Raw genomic sequence first — 18,504 nt, forward strand, 5'->3', positions numbered from 1 at the left:
GAGGAGGAGTGTTGTTGAGGGGGGATTGGGGGAGACGGAGAATGAGGTTCTGTGGAGGAGGAGATGGCCCTGAAGAGACTTAGGATCTGTAGTTTTGTTAGTACTTAATCAGTGTATGTGAAGGGGAGGACTCACGCTCGGGGTTGAAGTCGAGAATATGTAAATCGCCATCCGCATCCGCAGCAACAATAGCCAGATCTTCACCATCCGGCAGGAAATCCGCTACCAGAACCGGTAACCGGCCATGGCTCTTACCCAAGACCTTGAAAGTATACGGCTCCTCCGTATATCCCGCAAACCAAACGCCCTTAAACGCATCAGCCATAAGACACAGCCCCGTACGCGGGAGTTCCCTCGCAGTAGATACGTGGCAGCTCATGTCGAGGAACGCAACAGGTAAAAGGGAGCCGTCTTCCTTGAGACCGCGCACCATGCACTTTTGCCCTTGCGCCACGAGCATGAGACCTTGGGTGCCAATCTCTGAAATGGCTGTTACGCCGCCGCGGGGAATGTCTTCGCGCGCGATGGCTTTGAGACGCTTGTTGGTTTCTGGTCTGCCGGGCTCGGGGATGACGGTTACGATGTCGAAGACGTGCACGCGTCCGCGGATGGGGAGGTCTTCACCCTTTGAGACGGCTGTGCCGACTGTGACGAGGAAGCGACGCTCTTTTGTATCTTCTGAGACTTCGAGGTGGAGAGTTTTCATGCACTCGATGGATTCGCAGGATTCAAGCTCAACTTCGTGGATGACGGTCCAACTAACGGGGCTGATGAGCTTGAGAACGCCGCGGGGCATGGTCGGTGGGAAGGTGGGTGTTTCCTTGGCCCATTCTTTGTGGTAGTCGTCGTCTTTGGGGAGTTCGAAGGGTTCGCTTATCATGCAGCCTGCGATGTATGCGCCTGTTGGTTGATGATATGCGATGCCGCGAACATCAGCGCCCAGAGGGACTTTCTTGACTGAGATGCCAAGCTCGGTGAAGTTGGTGTCCGGTGGGAGCTGCGTTACTCGTGCGATGCCCTTATCATCGGCGTAGATGAAGCCGCGATCACAGCCTTCGGTGTGGAATGTGCTCATACCGCGGACGCCGATGCCTTGAAGACCGATGACGCGGGGGATGCTCTTGCTGGACTTTATGACGAAGCTTGGTGAAGGGCCGGGAAGGAAGACGGTGCTGTAGCCGTTGATGTTTGCGCATGGTCGGAGAGGGACGAAGCGTGGTTGTTCGACGTCGTCCTGTTCTGTCTCTATGGGGATTGTGGCTAATGTTGTGTTGGAAGTCTTTTTGAAGGAGAGGGTGGCAGAGAGACTGGTTTCGCCTTCTCTTATATGGCGAATAGGTTCGTAGATTGTGAGGTCATCGGTTTGGTTGCGGAGCTGGTCATGTTAGAGAAGTTCAGTGAGGGTGAAGAGGAACTCACAATGAGGTATGGAGATTGAGAGGTGGTGTCGCCGAGGTCAGCGACAAGAATCTCACGGAGGTTCTCTTTTGCTAGACCACGTCGTAGTGTGTAGTCTGCTGAAAGGTGAGGAGGCACGTAGCTGAGACCTTCGGCAACGTAAACGGGCTTGGAGAGATCGGGGAGTGCGTAAACCTGTTCAGTCAGTAGCTGATCTCCAATACGGAGGGTTGGAACTTACATGGAGCGCGCCAGTCGAGCTGAGCAAGAACATCATGATCTTCTCAGTCTCTGCACCCTTGTCGCCGACGCTCGGTTGGAAAGCACCCTTTGTATCAGCATATAGACACCCAGAGTGCCACTTTGTGTTTTGCAGAGTAGCGTCCATCTTTTCCACTTCCTCCAGCTCATTGTTGCTATCGATCTGTGCCAGCATAAGGCTGCTGTCGTCGCGGATGAGTAGGAGGTAAGGATCAGCAATGCTGGCGCTGGTGACTCGGGGTTCAGCGCCAGTTTCCTCATCGAGCATCGGCAGGATCTGAGTGAGGCCGAGATCTAGAGTTGTCAGTATCTGTAAACATAGTCCAAGCAAGCGACTCACCTCCATCGTAGGATCGAACCTCAGATTTGAGGACTTGGATGATCCTCATCTGCTTGCCCATCGTTCCAGCCTCAACAGTGAACCCAGCCGCGGGATCAAATTCAGTATCCTTGAGAGTCTCGAAGCCTGCGCCAGTAAGAGCATACACATCTGAAGTCTCATAACCGTCAAGATCGACCTTAGCGACTATCATGTACTTGTCATGCTGTCCAAATGTCTCGTACTCATTACCCACGCCAACATTTCCACCGAGAGCCTTGGGCATTGGCTTCTTGACAGACATGGTCCAGAAGCCCCTCGCTTCGGGGAACTCGAACCTGCCAATGATCTTGGGCTGGATGTTGCGGTTGAGAATGGCCAGTGAACCGGCTTTTCCACGGCCGACGACGCACGCGAGATGGAGGTCCGAAATGACGCCTTGTGACAGAGTTGCCTCTTCGCTATCAGGATGGAGCGACAGCTTGCCAGCTGTCAGGTCCTTGATCGGGGCGATGCTGAGTAGGGTATCGTGAATGCGGAAAGTCAACTCGCCCGCTTTACCTCCACCATTGAGAGCCTGAGCCGGTTTCGCAGCAGCAGATTCGGTGCCGTACAAATCGTCGTCCTCGTCGTCCTCATCCTCGAGATCCAAATCATCCATTTCCAACCCAATCTCCGCATCGATAAGTCTCGGCTTTCGTCTCTTTTCCTGTCCCATCTTTCTCGTCCAGCCCAACACCACAGAATCGCCAACTTCACTACCAACAAAGTACGCATTCTTGCCAAGTTTCGACGCTGTCGATGCGCGGCTCTTGATCAGATTGCCGCCGTTCTCATCTGCGACCATCCTGACGGTAAGACCAGAGACTGTTCTGCCATCAATCTGGAACGTAACTATTCCAATGCGACCATCGTTGAGAACGAGCAAGAGCTCGCCGTTCTCAATTGACAGTGTCTCAATGATACAGTGCTCCAATCTTAGGTTAAGATCCGCCTGATCCGTCAAGCTGAACGAAGTAATCTGCCGAGCCATTGAGTTCACCGCCACACCATTGGACTTGCCAGACTGATCGACATGGATCAGCTCATTCTCTCCGATCAACAACGAACCACCAACAGGCGCTGGCAACGGGATAATCTTGAATAAATCCCGAGGAAGATCGGTAACCGAAAGAATAGTCGTCGAAGCTCGCTGCTGCAAATCCAACGTAAACACCTTGTAGGTCAAGTGATCCTTCTGGCCAAGGGAATGCGCTCGCTCCTGGCTGGAAGACAGAATACCAAAAGTCGGTTCTCTATACTCATGCAGAAAAGCGAAGTGCACGGGATGAAGCAGACTGGGATCAAGCAGCGGAAGACGGAGTACAAAAGATGGTGTATACGCTGGTTCTAATGTGTCGCTATCTCCATTGGCGACTGTAGTAGACTCCTTGACGGGTCGTGGTCCATCGAGATCCTCATCCCAATCATCCATTTCCAAGTCTTCTTCCACTTGTCTGAACGGTAGGATCGCGAGGTTGCGTGAGCCGAACTGGAAGGCGGCGCATCGACTGCCGGGATCCGCTTCGAGGTAATTGGTATATTCGTCGAAAGAAACCTCCCATGGCGCGCCGTGTAGTTCTTCTTTTTCGTAGTAGTGGATGGAAATGGTCTCGAGGTTGCTCTTCTCAGGATCCCATACCGCCATACATAATTTCGCGGCTTTGTATGCTATCAGGAGAGCTTCACAGCCACATTTCGAGTGCTTCGTCTTGACCTTTGCCAACCCCGTCACGGTGCCGGAGAGTGGAAGCTCCGCGACAAGAACTAGCTTCGTGAGGTTCGTGCGATCCGTTCGAACAAGCATTGTCTCGCCGCCGAGGAACGAAGACTCGAGCCCATCATCGTCGTTCGCGCGGTGATCAAATTCAGGTTCAGGCTTTGCCGTCTGGGCAGGTTGGTTCTCGGGATCGAATTCGGCGGAGATGGCCTTTGTTGTAAAGATTTGGAGTAGGGAACCCTTTGCGACAACGAGATTGGTAGCTGTAGCTGAAGTGAGAGAGACGGTCAAGGAGTGTGTTACGGCTGAGGGAGCCGCAAGCTCGGTGTAAGCCTGCATTTCAGCGAGACCATTCTTTTGTAACCGCGAAATTGGTTACTTTCTTGGGTTTGGCCGAGTCGTTCGCGATGTTGCTTTATTGAATGTTTGGCCCAAAAGAGTAGAGCTCAAAGCTCCAAACGGGATAATTGACCTCCGTCTTCCGGGATCACTCACCCTGGACTAGCCAATCGATAAAGGTTAGTTCATGTTCCAGGGGTGAGGCAGAGGCATCTCCACTTAGCACAAACGCTAGCGTATACATTGCGTCACGAAAACATCGGCAGCTTCAAGCTCAAGCTTGACCATTTCTGATCGAAGCCACTGAATCTTGTTTTCCTGCGAAACTTATCTTTCTCTGATTGATCAAAGTCAATCACGTTGTTGCACAGATCGACTCGTTAGCGACGTCACCCTTGGCATGGGATCGATTGATCTCCCTTCAAAATCCCCGAGATCTGCTACTTTAAAAAGAAAAAACATCCCCAAGCCACGTCGCGACCTGGTCTAGCGGATTCAACCTCGACTTTGCTTGTTGATCATCATTTGCAACAGCAATCTTTCAATTTAATCCAAAATGGCCCACGCAGGCCTCGTCCAAACCAGTTTGATCTGGGTCGCTTATGCCGTTGCTGTCGTTCTCTGTTTAGCAGCTGCTATCATCACAACATTTACCTGGCAAACACCCCGCGAACGTTCCGCCGTTGTCAGCATCGTCGCCATCATCAGCTTGACTTCTCTGCTCGCTACGGTTCTGCTACTCCCTGTCGATATTGCCCTCGTCTCTGCGACTGCCTCTGCAACACTGGGCGCGAAGAAGGACTGGGCTACTCCCGAACGCATCGACAGTATCCTCTACACTCTCAAGGTCGTCTACTACAGTCTATATAGCTTCGATGCTCTCCTCTGTTTGATCGTTATTCCCTTCGCCTACTTCTGGCATGAGGAGTACGATGAAATCGAGGTTGAGGAGGAAGGCCGAACATTGAGCAGCCGCTTCCTGGCCGCTGCCAAGTATACGCTCTTCTTTGTCGCATTCGTCGTCGTTCTCTTCTTACTTGGTTTCTTCGTCCCTGCCGCCGGCGACAGCTCTGAGTCGCACTGGGATCTCGACTACTTCAAGAAGCTCGTTGCTCAGAACCATGGCGAAAAGGCATTGACTTTTGCACTGGGTCTTCTGCTCACCATGGGCACACTCCTCTACGTCGTTTACACCGGCGCCGGCCTTGCCCTTCTCCCCATCTCGTTCATCAAGGCAGCTCCTTCAATCTCGGCTCCTCAGCTCCACCAGACAACCGCTTCTCAGCTTGAACAGAACCGCGAACGCCAGCGACAGATCGAGATGCGCAATGCTGGCCGACAAGAGGGTATGTCCCGAAAGGATCAGCGAGAGCTCGATGCACTTGTTAGAGAAGAACAAACACTTGTCCGACGTGAACGACTTGCTGCTGAAGCTCAGGGTGAAGGCCGTAGCAGAATCTACCAGGCTTGGCTCAAGGTCTGCGCCGTCTTCCGCCCCATCAAGCTCCTCGGCGGCATCTTCCTCCTCCTTCTGTCCCTCGTCATCTTCGTATCGATGCTCATCACTGGCATTGACAAGGCCAAGAACTCGGTTTGCAAGCAAAAGTGCGGTTACATCCTTGGCCAGATCCACGTCTTCCAGCCCATGAACTTCATCTTCGTCAAGTCCGCCAAGGCCTTCCCCGTCGACTACATCCTCATGGCTCTTCTGGTTCTCTTCTTCTTCAGCAGCTCCATCTCTGGTATTGCCACCGTGAGCATTCGCTTCCTATGGGTCCGCATCTTCCAGATCCGCAAGGGTCGAACTGCTCCTCAGGCTCTCCTCATTGCGACCGTCATGTTGGGTCTGATAATCTTGGCCACCAACTACGGTATTGCTATGTTGGTTGCTCCTCAGTACTCTACCTACGGAACTCAGACATTCTGCGCCAACGAGCCTGCGCATCCTGGAGAGCAGCCAGACTGCCGCAACCACAAGGACATGATCCACGCTTGCTCCGAAGCGCTCAAGTACAAGCACGCCAAGGATGTCTGCACACCATCGGTCATGTCAACCTTCCTCAACCGCATCACAATCACATGGCCCTTCTTCGGTCTCGTCGACTTCTGGGCCCAATTCGCTTTCCTCGGTGTTTTCCTCATCGTCTTCGTCACAGCTCTCTTCCGCACTCCCAAGCTCAACCTCTCTCAGATCGACGAAGAAGCCGAGGCCGATGAAGAGGAGAGTCTCCTCGCTTCGACTGGCCGACGATTCGGCGCGACATGGCAGGATGTACGAGGAAAGCCTAGCAGCTCTGGAAACGAGTCTGCTACCAACGGCAACGGCTCACAATCCGCTGCTTGAAGTTCACGCATAAAATAGTATGAGTTAGTTCAGATTGATGCAGGCATCTTGTTATTTGGCACGGCAACACGGTGGTTCGGAATTTAGTTTCGCAATATTTGGGTATCTGTTTACAACACGAAAGGAATGGCAAATGGTAGTGAGGTCTAGCTTGAAATTGAAATCAGTTTATGCTCCCAGCGCTACCTTCTTCTTCTTCTCCTTCTCCTTCTTATCCTTCGTGAACTGTACAGCCGTGTGACTCCTCTCGTCGAAACCAGCTTGTGGTCCCCGATGCATCTCGTACCAACACCGCGTACAGTAAACATCATCGTCGCACCCTGGACATCGCACCGTTGCATCTTCTAAACAAACCGTACACCAACTGTCCACATCGTCATCGGTGTAGTTCGTCCGTGACGTTAGACGATTCACCGGTTGGCCTGATGGTTTGGATGTAGGTACCGATGGAAGGGCGAGGGAATCTTGATCGGGAGATGGTGCGCGTAGAGCAGCGAGACGGGCGGTTATGTCATCTATGTCTGCGCTCCCAGCACGCTTTGAAGAAGGGATATCGGTGAGGTCGGAAGGAACATCTGGGAGAGCGATATCCTCTGTTGTAGAAGTGGTTTGTTCAGGTTCGGACTCAGATTCTGGATCGGGGGTTTTGGTCTTTGCGAGGGCTGCTTCGACTTCTGCTTCGTCGCGGAAGCGGGCGATGACTTCATCGACATCTTTGTTCATAGCTTCTCCATCTGAATCATCTGAGTCCTCATTCTTTTTATCCCTTTCTTTTTCTGTATCCTTTGGTATTGAGTCTGCGAGTTGTTCTAGAAGTGCTTTGACCTGAGCGTCATCTGGCTCGGGATTAAATCCTTCTTCGGGTTGTACATCGCCCAGTAGCTCTTCAAGAGTTTGATCGTCTGTTTGGAAGATGGAGTCGTCTTCTTCATCGAGTTTGGGGGAGTCCTTCTTTGCTGTCTTTTCTGGCTGGGTTGTTGCCTTTGATGGTGGTTGGGTTGTCTTTGGTGCTGGTGAAGATGAAGGTGAAGGTTCATCGCCACGGTCTCGTAGGGACTTGAGACGAGCTGCTAAAGTATCATCTCGAGTTGGCGCCTTCTTGCGCTCAATCAGATCAACTTTGATCCTAAGGCGATATTAGCTGACAGATCTGACTGAAGTTGTGGATAATGTACTCTGTTGATACTGGTTTATCCTGGCCTGCGCTGTTGCCCCTAAGGGCATTTAGACGATCAAGCAGGGATTTATCGAGATCTTTAGACATAACGTGTGAGCTTTGGGGGTCGGAAATGAGTCTCTATGATGAGTATGTGATGAGTGAAGTTGTTGATGAGATGTTATGATGATGCGAAGTGAGCTTTCAGATGAGGATGGTGGGGGCGGGGTTGATTGTGCCCAGGCTTGGCTGAGGAGTCAATTTGAGGCTCAAATCCTGGGCGTTATTCAATGACCATACACGTCACGATCTTCTTTATTAAGCGAAAAAGAGCGGACTTGATCAAACATTCAGCCCTATGGATTACATGTCATAGAAGGACGGCATTCACATAAGGTGGTGTATGTGCCTGACAATGCGACAAACATCCCTGCTCTCCATTGCAAACATCACATCACATCAGGCACTGCATTTCATTGTTGAAGTGCCTCAATGACGCAGGTAAATACAGTAAAGAGTCGATTCTGTTCCATGCCGCGTCAATGAGATGAATCAGACTTGGCATTGGGTTTCAGTCACTTCAGGAATGGAGTTCATCCTGAAGGATTGCGGTGCCTCAAATACGAGATGGCTTAGATGAAGATCACCCATTCACTGACGACATACCTACGACTACTCAACTGACAAGACAAGTGAATGCCTCTACTATGCCCGACCTGCCGTCATGAAACATCATGCAATTGCTGAAGCTCTCTAATCTAACCGCTATCTAACCGCACGCAGGAACGCACACGCGTCGCAGCCAAGACTTACGCATGCTCGGAACGTGGGCGGCGCCAACTAAAGCCCCAAGTTCAAGCCTCTGCCGTGCATCCATCAGCTATTTCTGCGCATCAGTGCCTTGAACTAGCGGCTTTTACGGCTTCCAAGATGGGTCCATGCAGCAGAAAATCCATGTCTCGGATCCCTTCCCTTGAATTCAACAAGCGCTAGAGAATGTTGATTCAAGGTGACGTGGAAACATTAAACCAGCCTGTTTTCCTTCGTATCTTTTTTCTTTTCTTTTTTGCTGTAATGTCTTCTTCACAATGCTTACTATGCCGTCGCTGCGTCTGAGCGCAAAGTCAATACAGATCACTGCTGCTATTGCGTCGATATGGCTCTTCATCGGCGTTCTTTATCACTATCGCGATGTTTCTTTCTACACACCCAGTAATAATTTTCAGAGCACGACAAAAGCCAATTCGAAGTTGCGCGGTGTTGAAGCAATAAATCTTGGCGCACGATATTTTCTCGATTATCCTTTAAAAGACGAACCGAAGGCGATTTTTGGAGAACTTGGACAACGGACGGAAGTGTTGCGATCTTGGATTGAGGAATTGGAAGGGCGAGATAATACTCACGAGACAGCGGAACTCGTTGGACAGATTGTGGAAAAGCAGTTTCCGTGGCTCAATTCGAAACAAGGTGTTTCGCCGCCTCTCGTTGATATCTACAACCGTCTTGGTCTTTCGTACAAGAGCAAGAGTGTCAAGGGCGAGAAAGCACCAGCTGGAATCGTGATCCCCACGGGCGAAAAAACACTCCGATTCGCATGTCATCTCATCGCAGCATTGACGCGCGTCCACAAGACCAAACTCCCGATTCAAGTTGTATACGCAGGAGATGATGATTTATCAGCCGCTGGACGGAAAAAGATACAAGAAGCTGCTGATGGAGTCACGATTGAAATGCTCGATGTTCTTAGTGTTTTTGACGACAGTACATTGAAGCTTGCTGATGGAGGTTGGGCGATAAAACCGTTCGCTGCATTGGCGAGTCGCTTTGAGAAGGTCATTCTCCTCGATGCAGATGCAGTTTTCTTTCAAGATCCACGACATCTTCTTCGGCAAGATCGATTTAAAGAAACGGGTGTACTGTTGTTTCATGATCGGCTGCTCTGGAAGAATGGGTTTGCGGATCGTCAGGATTGGTGGCATGATCAGATCAAGCACCCCAGCCCAGAGACAGAAAAGTCGCTTGTCTGGACAGAACGGTACTCTGAAGAGGGTGATTCTGGTATTGTCGTCGTTGACAAGTCCAGACTCGACGTCCTGCTAGGTCTCCTCCATATCGGATGGCAGAACTCAGAGCGGGTGCGCAATGAAGTTACCTACAAGATCACATACGGCGACAAAGAGAGCTGGTGGATCGGTTTCGAAGCCACAGGATCCAAATACGCCTTCTCCCATCACTACGGCGGCATCGTCGGATGGCTAGGTCCCAAGAAAGCCGAGTCCAACGAAGAGAAGAAGAAGGACGAAGAAGTCCGCGTCTGCAGCTTCGTCATCGCACACGTCGACCAGAATGAGAAGCTCCTCTGGTACAACGGCGGTCTACTTAAGAACAAAGCCGTCAACCAGACAGAATTCGAAGTCCCGACGCATTGGATGATTGATCAGACGTGGCATAAAGGCGGAAGCAAGAAAGCAATGAGTTGCATGGTCGGCACGAAAGCGAGTGCTTTGACAATTGGGGAGAAGGATGTTTTAGACAAGTCGATAAACGTAGCGAAGGACATGGATGAAAAGTTACATTTGGTCTGATAGAAAAGCAGACTTGTATTATGTATGTATGTATGTGTAATATAGAGCATTGAACAAGGATAATGTTTTTGTACAAGACCGGGAGTCGGAGGTTGGAACCCCGACGATCGACATGAAGGATTACAGTCCCTTGTAAAGCTGCCGCGGATGGTTTCTGAAACGCGTATTCACGGTAGAAACCGTTGAAGATCCCGGAGGCGGGGCATCTTCTTCGGCGCCGTTTCATAGAGTTCGGGACCGTCTCACGCCACCGCGCGCCGGACATGTACGAATGTCCGTATAGAAGACCGTAAGACCGGCGAAACAAATGAGTATAAAAGGGCAAAACACGTCACACAGACGCAAACAAATTTTTGTAAATACAAGCCAATCAATTCTTCAATTCATTCATCGTTGTTTTGTTTAATTATCTTGAGATCAAAATGGCACTTCGCTTACCCCTTCGTACTCGCCCTGCACCGCTCATCGCAGGCCTCACGGTCGGAGCAATGGGCGTTGCGGTTTGTTCGAAAATGATGTTTGGAACAGCTTCGGCAGAATCTCGTGAAGCGCAGAAAATTTTCAAGGGGGGTTTCGCGTCTGTTAAACTGCCGTTGCATAGTTCGGAGGATGAGACACATGATACCAAGAGGTTGAGGTTCAAGCTGCCTCAAGAGACTGCTATTTCTGGACTCCCATTGACTTGTGAGTTCACTACGCAGAGTATCTGGATCACTGCTGACTGAGTATAGCTGCTTTGTTGACGTTCACATGGCCTGAGGGATCTTGGCTTCCTACACCGAGACCTTACTCTCCCATCTCACCCTCTGGTAAGTCACCAAGCTTCAGCCTTAGAGTAATGACTGACTCTTGTAGATGAACCCGGCTATGTAGAACTCATGGTCAAGAAATATCCCAACGGTAAAGGAAGCGGCTATCTCCACTCCCTCAAACCCGGCGACACCCTCTTCATCCTCACCACCCTCCCCGGCTACAAATGGAAGCCCAACGCCTTCTCACACATAACCCTCATCGCCGGCGGCTGCGGCATAACACCCATCTACCAACTCGCCCAAGGAATCCTGCGCAACCCCGACGACAAAACCCGCATGACTCTTGTGTTTGGCGCAAACACAGAAGAGGATGTTCTGCTGAAGAAGGAGCTTGATGGGTTTGTGAAGGAGTTTCCGGAGAGGTTCAGTGTCAAGTATACGGTTAGTAGGCCGAGTGAGGGGTCGGGGATGAGGAAGGGGAGAGTTGATAGAGAGTTTTTGGAGGAGGTTGTTCCGAAGGGGACGGAGAAGGTTTTTGTTTGTGGACCGCCGGGGATGGAGGAGGCGCTTGTTGGGAAGAGGGGAAGGGGTGTTTTGGGGGAGTTGGGTATTGAGAAGGGAAAGATTCATAAGTTTTAAGATATAGAGAAGAGAGTGACTGATGAGGATTGGCTGGGGTTGAGGAGACGAATAGTTATCCCACTCTGATCAAGTGTACATTAGGAGAATGAAGCATTGCATAGCCATTTCACATCTTTATATTGGGACTTGAATGATCAATCCATTGGGAGATATACGATGGAACTTGTCAATGTAAAGACCGTGATGTTACAAGTTCAGCCAAAGGTAGCGATGAGTGTAATAAGGGAAATATGCAATTGCTAACACCAATTTACAGAACTACCTAGTTTCCAGTAGCAATACTATGCCTGACTCCCAGACTACCATTCGTCAAAAACGATCTTGAATCTCTCTCCGGCACAGCAACCTCATCCTTCGTCTGCGAAACCAACCCATACCCTCCACCACCAGGCGTCAGAATGATAATCCTATCCCCCGCCGCGAAATGCGAAGTCTTTCTCGGGCCAAGCGAAACCTGTCTCATAGCTCCCGTGACAGGATCTTTCCTCACCCAAATATTCTGCCCCCTCTGTCCCTCCTTACCACCCTCAAGACCATAAGGCGCCGTAACCCGTCGATCCGTAAGAACAGAGACCTGCAAAGGCATACGGAACTCCATCTCTCTCACACAACCATCACCACCCCTCCACTTCCCATCTCCGCCACTACCTCGTCTAATAGAGAACTCATGCAGAATAACGGGATATCTCTTCTCCAAGATCTCCGGGTCCGTAATCCTTGTGTTCGTCATGTGCGTATGAACAGCACTAGCACCATGCCAACCCAATCCAGCGCCTGCACCTCCACAGATGGTCTCGTAGTATCCAAAGCCCTTGGTGACTTCGCCGGTGACGGGGTCGGTACCGCCGCAGCCGNNCGGCTGCGGCGTTGAAGGCGCGGAGGACGAGATCGGCGATCTTTTGGGATGTTTCGGTTGTGCAGCCGACGGTGGCGGCGGTGGGGGAGGGGGAGAGGATGGTGTTGCGGGGACAGATTACTTTGATGGGCTTGAGGCAGCCTTGGTTGAGGGGAATGTCTCCTTTGGAGATCATGGAGCGGAGGCAGTACTTGAGGATGTCAGTGGAGGTCAATACTAAAGAGGTTGTGGGCTTACCATGATGACGGAGTAGGAGCATGTTGGTGGTGCATTGAGGTTACCAGAATGTTCAGGTCCAGTGCCTGTAAAGTCGAAAACAGCATCCCCAGTGTCTTTATCGATGGTAACCTTGAGCTTGAAGGGGATACCATCGTCGTTATACTCTGTCGCTTCAAGAACACCGCCCTCATGCTTCGCGCCAAATTGCTTAAGGAGATCGCGCACAGACTGAGCAGCGTTGTCCTGAATAGCATGCATGTACAGCTGAACAACAGGCCAAGTGAACTCCTTAATAAGAGCTCTGATCAACTCGATGCCCTTCTGGTTAGAAGCAACCGCAGCCTTGAGATCAGCGATGTTCTCCGTCAGAGTACGAGAACCGCTACAGCCAGGGAACGAAGCGGGTTCGTCGTAGAGACGTTTAATAAGACCAGCTTCATCAAAGGCACCCTCGTTGATCATCTTGAAGGACTCGATAGCGGCACCTTCTTGCCAGAGCTCAGTGGAGTTGGGAGGCATGGAACCAGGAACGATACCACCGATATCTGCGTGATGACCGCGGTTGGCGACGAAGAAGATGATCTCCTTGGGGTTCTCTTCATCGTCGAACACGGGTGTGATGGTGGTGATGTCGGGGAGATGAGTGCCACCGGCTTGAGGATGGTTGCTGATGATGACATCGCCGGGCTTCAATTCACCAGCCTTGTATCGCTGAGCTTGGTATGCGATGGCTGTGCTCATTGAGCCAAGATGACTGGGGACATGAGGCGCATTGGCGACAAGACCTCCATCAGCAGAGAAGATGGCGCATGAGTAATCTAATCTCTCCTTGATGTTGACAGAAATCGAGGTCTTCTCCATGGTGTGGCCCATCTGCTCAGCGACAGTCATGAAGCGATGTCCGAAAACACTGAGCGTAACAGGATCGACAGTTTCAGTCGCAACATTCTGCTTCTCAGCCTTGTCAACCTCAAGGATAACATGCTCGGGAAGAATGACACCCTTGCTGAGATGATCAACCACGATCGTCTGAGTCTTGTCGATGATCATCGCAGGACCGGTTATGTGAACACCAGGAGACATGGACTTGAGCTCATAAACAGGAGTTTCCGTCCAGCCGTGATTCTCAAAGAAGATCTTTCGAGAAAAGATTGGTGTAGGGACGGGAGTAAGACCATCGGATTGGTACTTCTTTAGCTCCTCGAAGGGACTGGATATATTGAGAACGCGAGACTTGCCGACACTTCGAACACGAACGTCATCGATGAGGATGTTGCGCGATTGAGAGAAGCCGAACTCTTGAGTATGTCTAGCAGTAAAAGCAACGCCTGCATCTCCTACATTCTCAGATACAGGGATCATGAGGGAGGTATCGCTTCCTTGATAGCGCATGTTGAGGAAGTACTCATGCTCAGTTGTCTTAGCATCAAAGCCTTGCGACTCGAGACCCAGTGCGCCCTTGGAAGAGAGGGACTCAAGACGGGCTTTGATCTCGGGGACGACTTCTTCGGAGAAGGTGATGGCGGAAGGTTCTTGGTTCTCGACAACGACATCAGCGAGAGCCATGCCGTAAGCGGATAAGATACTGGAGTAGCATGGGATGATGGCGCGCTTGATACCGAGATCTCGAGCGATAAAGACAGCGTGTTGTCCACCAGCACCGCCAAAAGAACCCAAGTTGTGGCTGGAAGCGCCGTATCCGCGACCTTCACTGAGTGTTCGAATGGGTCGTGTCATTGTCGCATTCGCAATTGCAAGGAAGCCGAGGGCCAGAGTCTCGGGTGTGAATGGCTCACCACCCTCCTTCTCCTTGTTGACGATCTCTGTGAGAGCAGCGAACTTCTCCCTCACAACATCGCGATCAAGTCGGCGGGGGAAGAAGTCAGGAATGATACGTCCGAGGAGGAAATTGGCGTCTGTGACAGTCAAGGGACCGCCTCTGCCGTAACATGCGGGACCTGGATTCGCACCAGCGCTGCTGGGACCGACCTTCAGAAGTCCGTTCTCCCAAGACAGAATTGAGCCACCGCCTGCAGCGACTGTGTTGATGTCCAATTGCGGAGTTTGGATAGTCACTTCAGCCAAAGTGTTCTCAAATATATGCTCCAAAGCACCAGAGTATCTCGCGACATCTGTACTGGTACCGCCCATATCGAAGCCCAACACAGGAGTGCCATCAGCATCGTCGTAGCAGGTCCTCGATAGACCGACAACACCGCCAGCAGGACCACTGAGAACACCCCTCAAGCCAGTAAACTTGGACCAGCTTGTCAAACCGCCGTCAGATTGGCAGATGAGGAGCTTGTTAGCACTCTCGTCTTCCAGCTGACCCTTGAAGTTCTTGCGGAAACCATCTAGGTAGGCGAACGTCATGGGTGTGAGGTAAGCGTCTGCGACGGCCGATTGACTGCGCGGCACGTACTTGGCCATGGACTGCAGGACCGAAGAAGCGGAGACTTTGAAGCCCATTTCTTCAGCGAGTTTTGTTACTTGTAGCTCGTGGTCGGGGTATGTATATGAGTGCATGAGGCCGATGGCCAGGTTCTTGAAGCCTTGAGCTTTAAGTTCCTCAAGATCGGCGCGGACAGCATCAAGATCTGGTTTCTTCATGATCCTGACGACTTCTCCTGTCTGACCAACTACAAGCGCTGGATCTGAAGAGACGTCGATTGGGCCATTTGATGGCGCTTCGCTTGCACCTTCAATGGTGACTCGCTCATCAATCTCCACGACAGTTTCGTAGAGTTGCTTCAAGCGACGGACCGAAAGATCAAAGAGATCTGGTCGAGCTTGGTTTCCGATAAGAAGAACATCTCGGAACCCTTTTGTAGCAAGGAATGCTACGCGATCACCCTTTCTTTCGAGAAGGGCATTGGTAGCGACTGTGGTACCCATACGAATGGACTCAATCGGCGCAAGGTCTAGTAATGAGCCCTTGGGTATTGTTGTGTCTAGGGCGATCTCTAAGATCTGGCGAATGCATTCTGTGGGAGCATCATCGTACTCATCAGGACACACTGAGAGGATCTTGAAGACGATGTGCTCTTGTCGGCCGGGGACTTCGGCCCATGCATCTGTGAAGGTGCCACCACGGTCAATGGCGATGCGGATGCCTTGAGATGACATTGTGAGAATGAGGATGGGGCTTATGGAGAGAATAAAGTGTGAATGATGGGAGAGAGATTGAGTTGAGGATGATTTGATGACATGGTTAAGCTTGGACGACTTGAAGCTGTATTATATTAAACAATCCGGGGTACATCTCTCCCACGTCTTCAATGTGTAAGTGGAGTGGATTCGCTATCAACGCCTCAAACAAAATCATTGGCCAGAATCTGCTTAATCATCGGCAACTCCAACAAAGCCGATCAATCTGACCGGCAACTTTGGATTTGCCGACTCATCTCCACCATCTCATCCTCGGTATCACCAACGGCAAATACAGGCGATTACCCCAGACTCGGGGACCCGCAGAGTTTGAGATCATTCCATTACTCAACGATTTGCAAGGATGAGCACACGACGACCGAGACGACTGCTTGCTGCGTGAGATGACCCTTGACGAGAGTTGTGTTGAGATTTGGTCTGATTGTGAAAGTAGTTGCCATCGATGTCATTCGCAAAAGATTAAGTGTTCGGGGGATAAGCCTTGTCAGTCTTGTAAGTCGACGGGCAGGGCGGATGAGTGTGAGTTTCCTGCGAATAAGGAGCGGAAGATACCGATTGCTGAAAGGTAAATACTATTCAAATGTTCTCAAGCCATTCTGACATGTTCTTCAATCGTCTTGAAGTTATCATAACATACTAACATCATGTTCAGTTATCTCAAGAAGCTCGAAGAAGATAGCAGACGCCTTCAAGCTATCACCACCCACAATCAAACTCCAGAAACCAATCCAACATTCACTCCTTTCGATGATCAAGAAACCCAAATCGATGCCCCTCCATCACTATCAAAAGAAGAAAGCAACCTTTTCAACCCTCTCTTCGACCGACAACCCGAAAAGCCCATCCATGAACGATCCTCGGAACCAGGCTTCATCGGCGAAGCTTCATGCGCTGCCTTCAGCAACAGACTCCTATCATGCCTCGACGATACATATACCCCATCGACAGCTGGTCTGTCAAACTATCATCGAATGAACACATATGGTAGACTGCCAGTAGATCAAGGACCGGAGTTTCCAGAGCGGATGCACGTCAAGTTGCTTCTTAACGTGGCTCGAAGATTCATAGGGAATTATCATCCGTTGTTTCTGAAGGTTACGTTCATGAAGGAGATTGATGCTGTTTATCGAAGGGAAGTTGTGCCATCGGCGCTATGGCTGTGTAAGTTTTATGCGCTTATGGCTTTGGGGGAGATATATACGCATAGAAGAGGGGTGGGTGATAATAACAGAGTGCCGGGGACGAATTACTATGTTAGGTCGGTCAACTTGTTGCAAGAGAACCAGGATCTGTATGAGGAACCTTCTTTGATGCAGGTTGAAGTTCTCACATTACTGGTAGGCCTCATTCATTACCACTCGCCAGCTGACGACAACTAACGATGAACCACCATCAGGCCTGGGCATCAAACATACTAGGTCGCATACGCACAGCATACTGCTACAGCGGAATAGCCATGCGTCTCGCCCAAAGTCTCGGCATGCACAGGTCTGCATCTCGACACACCACGCTTTCTCCCGTTGAGCGAGAAAGTCGACGGCGAACGTGGTGGGTGCTTTACTTCTTCGACCGCTTCTCAGCATCAAAGCTCGGCCAGCCCATCACCGTCCGAGACGATGATATTGACGTCGAGATGCCAAGCATGGATGGTCTGACAAAGGATGAGATGGCGGAGTTTCTTGACCCGCAGAATCTCATTACTAACATTAAGCTTGCTAAGATCATTGGAAATATCTGTAAGTTGTTGCTTTGTTGCTCCTCTGACTTTATCTTCTTTTATGTTGCTAATATTGGCGTAGTGACACATATTTATGGTATACCCAAAGCTACGAACGGTCTTTATATACATCAAGTCCACGGTATATTGAAACAGCTTCGAGAATGGCATGACGAACTACAGCCAGATATGCGCGTCAAGGAGCGAGGTACTCCTAGACCTGTCGCAAGTCTTCATCTCGCGTACAATCAATGCATTATACAAACAACTCGCCCTGTTTTGCTTCACCTGTTCAAGACGCAGTTCCAACTAGGCACTAAAGTGAGGGAAGATGCATCACCGAGACAGAACGTCTCTTCTATCACTCTTGCTTTAGCAGAGAGCTGTGTCAACGCTGCACAAGCATCCAGTCGTATCGTGGAAGGTCTCTTCCTAGATGGAAGCATCGCGACATTTGGATACTGGGATGCACATCACATATTCTCAGCAGCTATGATCCTCATCATGTCAGCAGTCATGAAACCCACAGCTGTCAACTCAGATCATCTAGAGACTTTACTAAGTGTCCTACGATCTCTGAAGAACGACGGAAACATCCCAGCAGTCGACTTTTGCGAAAGACTATCAGATATTCAAGCCCGGGTGTTGAACCTACGGGCTACAGGCAGATTAGATGGCATGAGCTTTGATAGGCCACCCCCAATTATACAAACACCCAGCTCTCTGCCAAATGAAGTCCCACAAACTCAAGACCAACCTTTCCAAACACCAATGAGTATGGATAATGGATCTGGGATATGCGAGTCTGCAATCATTGGCTACGAAAACGTCGATATTCTGGGGAATCCTCTCATAGGTAGTTTCTTGGATGGGAATCAAGTACAGTGGCTGGATGTTTTATTCACGGAGGATGGAACGTTAAGGGAATTTGCTTCCGAGATTGAGGAGCCATTTCTATTCAGATAGGATATGTAGAAAACCACGTTGTG

At 50.5% G+C, this 18,504-nt stretch overlaps 7 protein-coding genes across 7 annotated transcripts; 4 read left to right on the top strand and 3 right to left on the bottom strand.

The window, feature by feature from the left end:
* FTJAE_14000 (pre-mRNA 3'-end processing factor CF II) lies at positions 1 to 4,076 on the bottom strand (the record flags this gene model as incomplete). The annotated part of the gene is made up of 5 exons (XM_037347196.1): positions 1 to 86; positions 136 to 1,375; positions 1,420 to 1,593; positions 1,640 to 1,953; positions 2,000 to 4,076. Coding segments are annotated over 5 exons (3,891 nt in total), but the record flags the coding sequence as incomplete, so codon positions are not given.
* A 556-nt stretch (positions 4,077 to 4,632) lies between these two features.
* FTJAE_14001 (lysosomal cobalamin transporter) lies at positions 4,633 to 6,420 on the top strand (the record flags this gene model as incomplete). Its single annotated transcript, XM_037347197.1, has 1 exon — positions 4,633 to 6,420. The coding sequence occupies one exon, from the start codon at positions 4,633 to 4,635 to the stop codon at positions 6,418 to 6,420; it is 1,788 nt and encodes a 595-aa protein (XP_037198970.1).
* Positions 6,421 to 6,588: 168 nt separating this feature from the next.
* FTJAE_14002 (zinc finger FYVE domain protein) lies at positions 6,589 to 7,684 on the bottom strand (the record flags this gene model as incomplete). The annotated part of the gene is made up of 2 exons (XM_037347198.1): positions 6,589 to 7,546; positions 7,596 to 7,684. The coding sequence occupies 2 exons, from the start codon at positions 7,682 to 7,684 to the stop codon at positions 6,589 to 6,591; spliced, it is 1,047 nt and encodes a 348-aa protein (XP_037198971.1).
* Positions 7,685 to 8,664: 980 nt separating this feature from the next.
* On the top strand, positions 8,665 to 10,161 carry FTJAE_14003 (alpha-1 3-mannosyltransferase; the record flags this gene model as incomplete). Its single annotated transcript, XM_037347199.1, has 1 exon — positions 8,665 to 10,161. The coding sequence occupies one exon, from the start codon at positions 8,665 to 8,667 to the stop codon at positions 10,159 to 10,161; it is 1,497 nt and encodes a 498-aa protein (XP_037198972.1).
* A 422-nt stretch (positions 10,162 to 10,583) lies between these two features.
* Positions 10,584 to 11,552, top strand: FTJAE_14004 (cytochrome-b5 reductase; the record flags this gene model as incomplete). The annotated part of the gene is made up of 3 exons (XM_037347200.1): positions 10,584 to 10,845; positions 10,893 to 10,970; positions 11,017 to 11,552. 3 exons carry the CDS (start codon positions 10,584 to 10,586, stop codon positions 11,550 to 11,552), a joined length of 876 nt encoding a protein of 291 aa, XP_037198973.1.
* Positions 11,553 to 11,817: 265 nt separating this feature from the next.
* Positions 11,818 to 15,756, bottom strand: FTJAE_14005 (5-oxoprolinase (ATP-hydrolyzing); the record flags this gene model as incomplete). The annotated part of the gene is made up of 3 exons (XM_037347201.1): positions 11,818 to 12,414; positions 12,533 to 12,601; positions 12,649 to 15,756. 3 exons carry the CDS (start codon positions 15,754 to 15,756, stop codon positions 11,818 to 11,820), a joined length of 3,774 nt encoding a protein of 1,257 aa, XP_037198974.1.
* A 686-nt stretch (positions 15,757 to 16,442) lies between these two features.
* Positions 16,443 to 18,481, top strand: FTJAE_14006 (positive activator of transcription; the record flags this gene model as incomplete). Its single annotated transcript, XM_037347202.1, has 3 exons — positions 16,443 to 16,959; positions 17,253 to 17,534; positions 17,598 to 18,481. The coding sequence occupies 3 exons, from the start codon at positions 16,443 to 16,445 to the stop codon at positions 18,479 to 18,481; spliced, it is 1,683 nt and encodes a 560-aa protein (XP_037198975.1).
* Between the last annotated feature and the right edge of the window lie 23 nt (positions 18,482 to 18,504).

The sequence above is a fragment of the Fusarium tjaetaba genome, assembly GCF_013396195.1.
Source record: "Fusarium tjaetaba strain NRRL 66243 chromosome Unknown NRRL66243_c0000522, whole genome shotgun sequence".
Lineage (NCBI taxonomy): Eukaryota > Fungi > Ascomycota > Sordariomycetes > Hypocreales > Nectriaceae > Fusarium > Fusarium tjaetaba.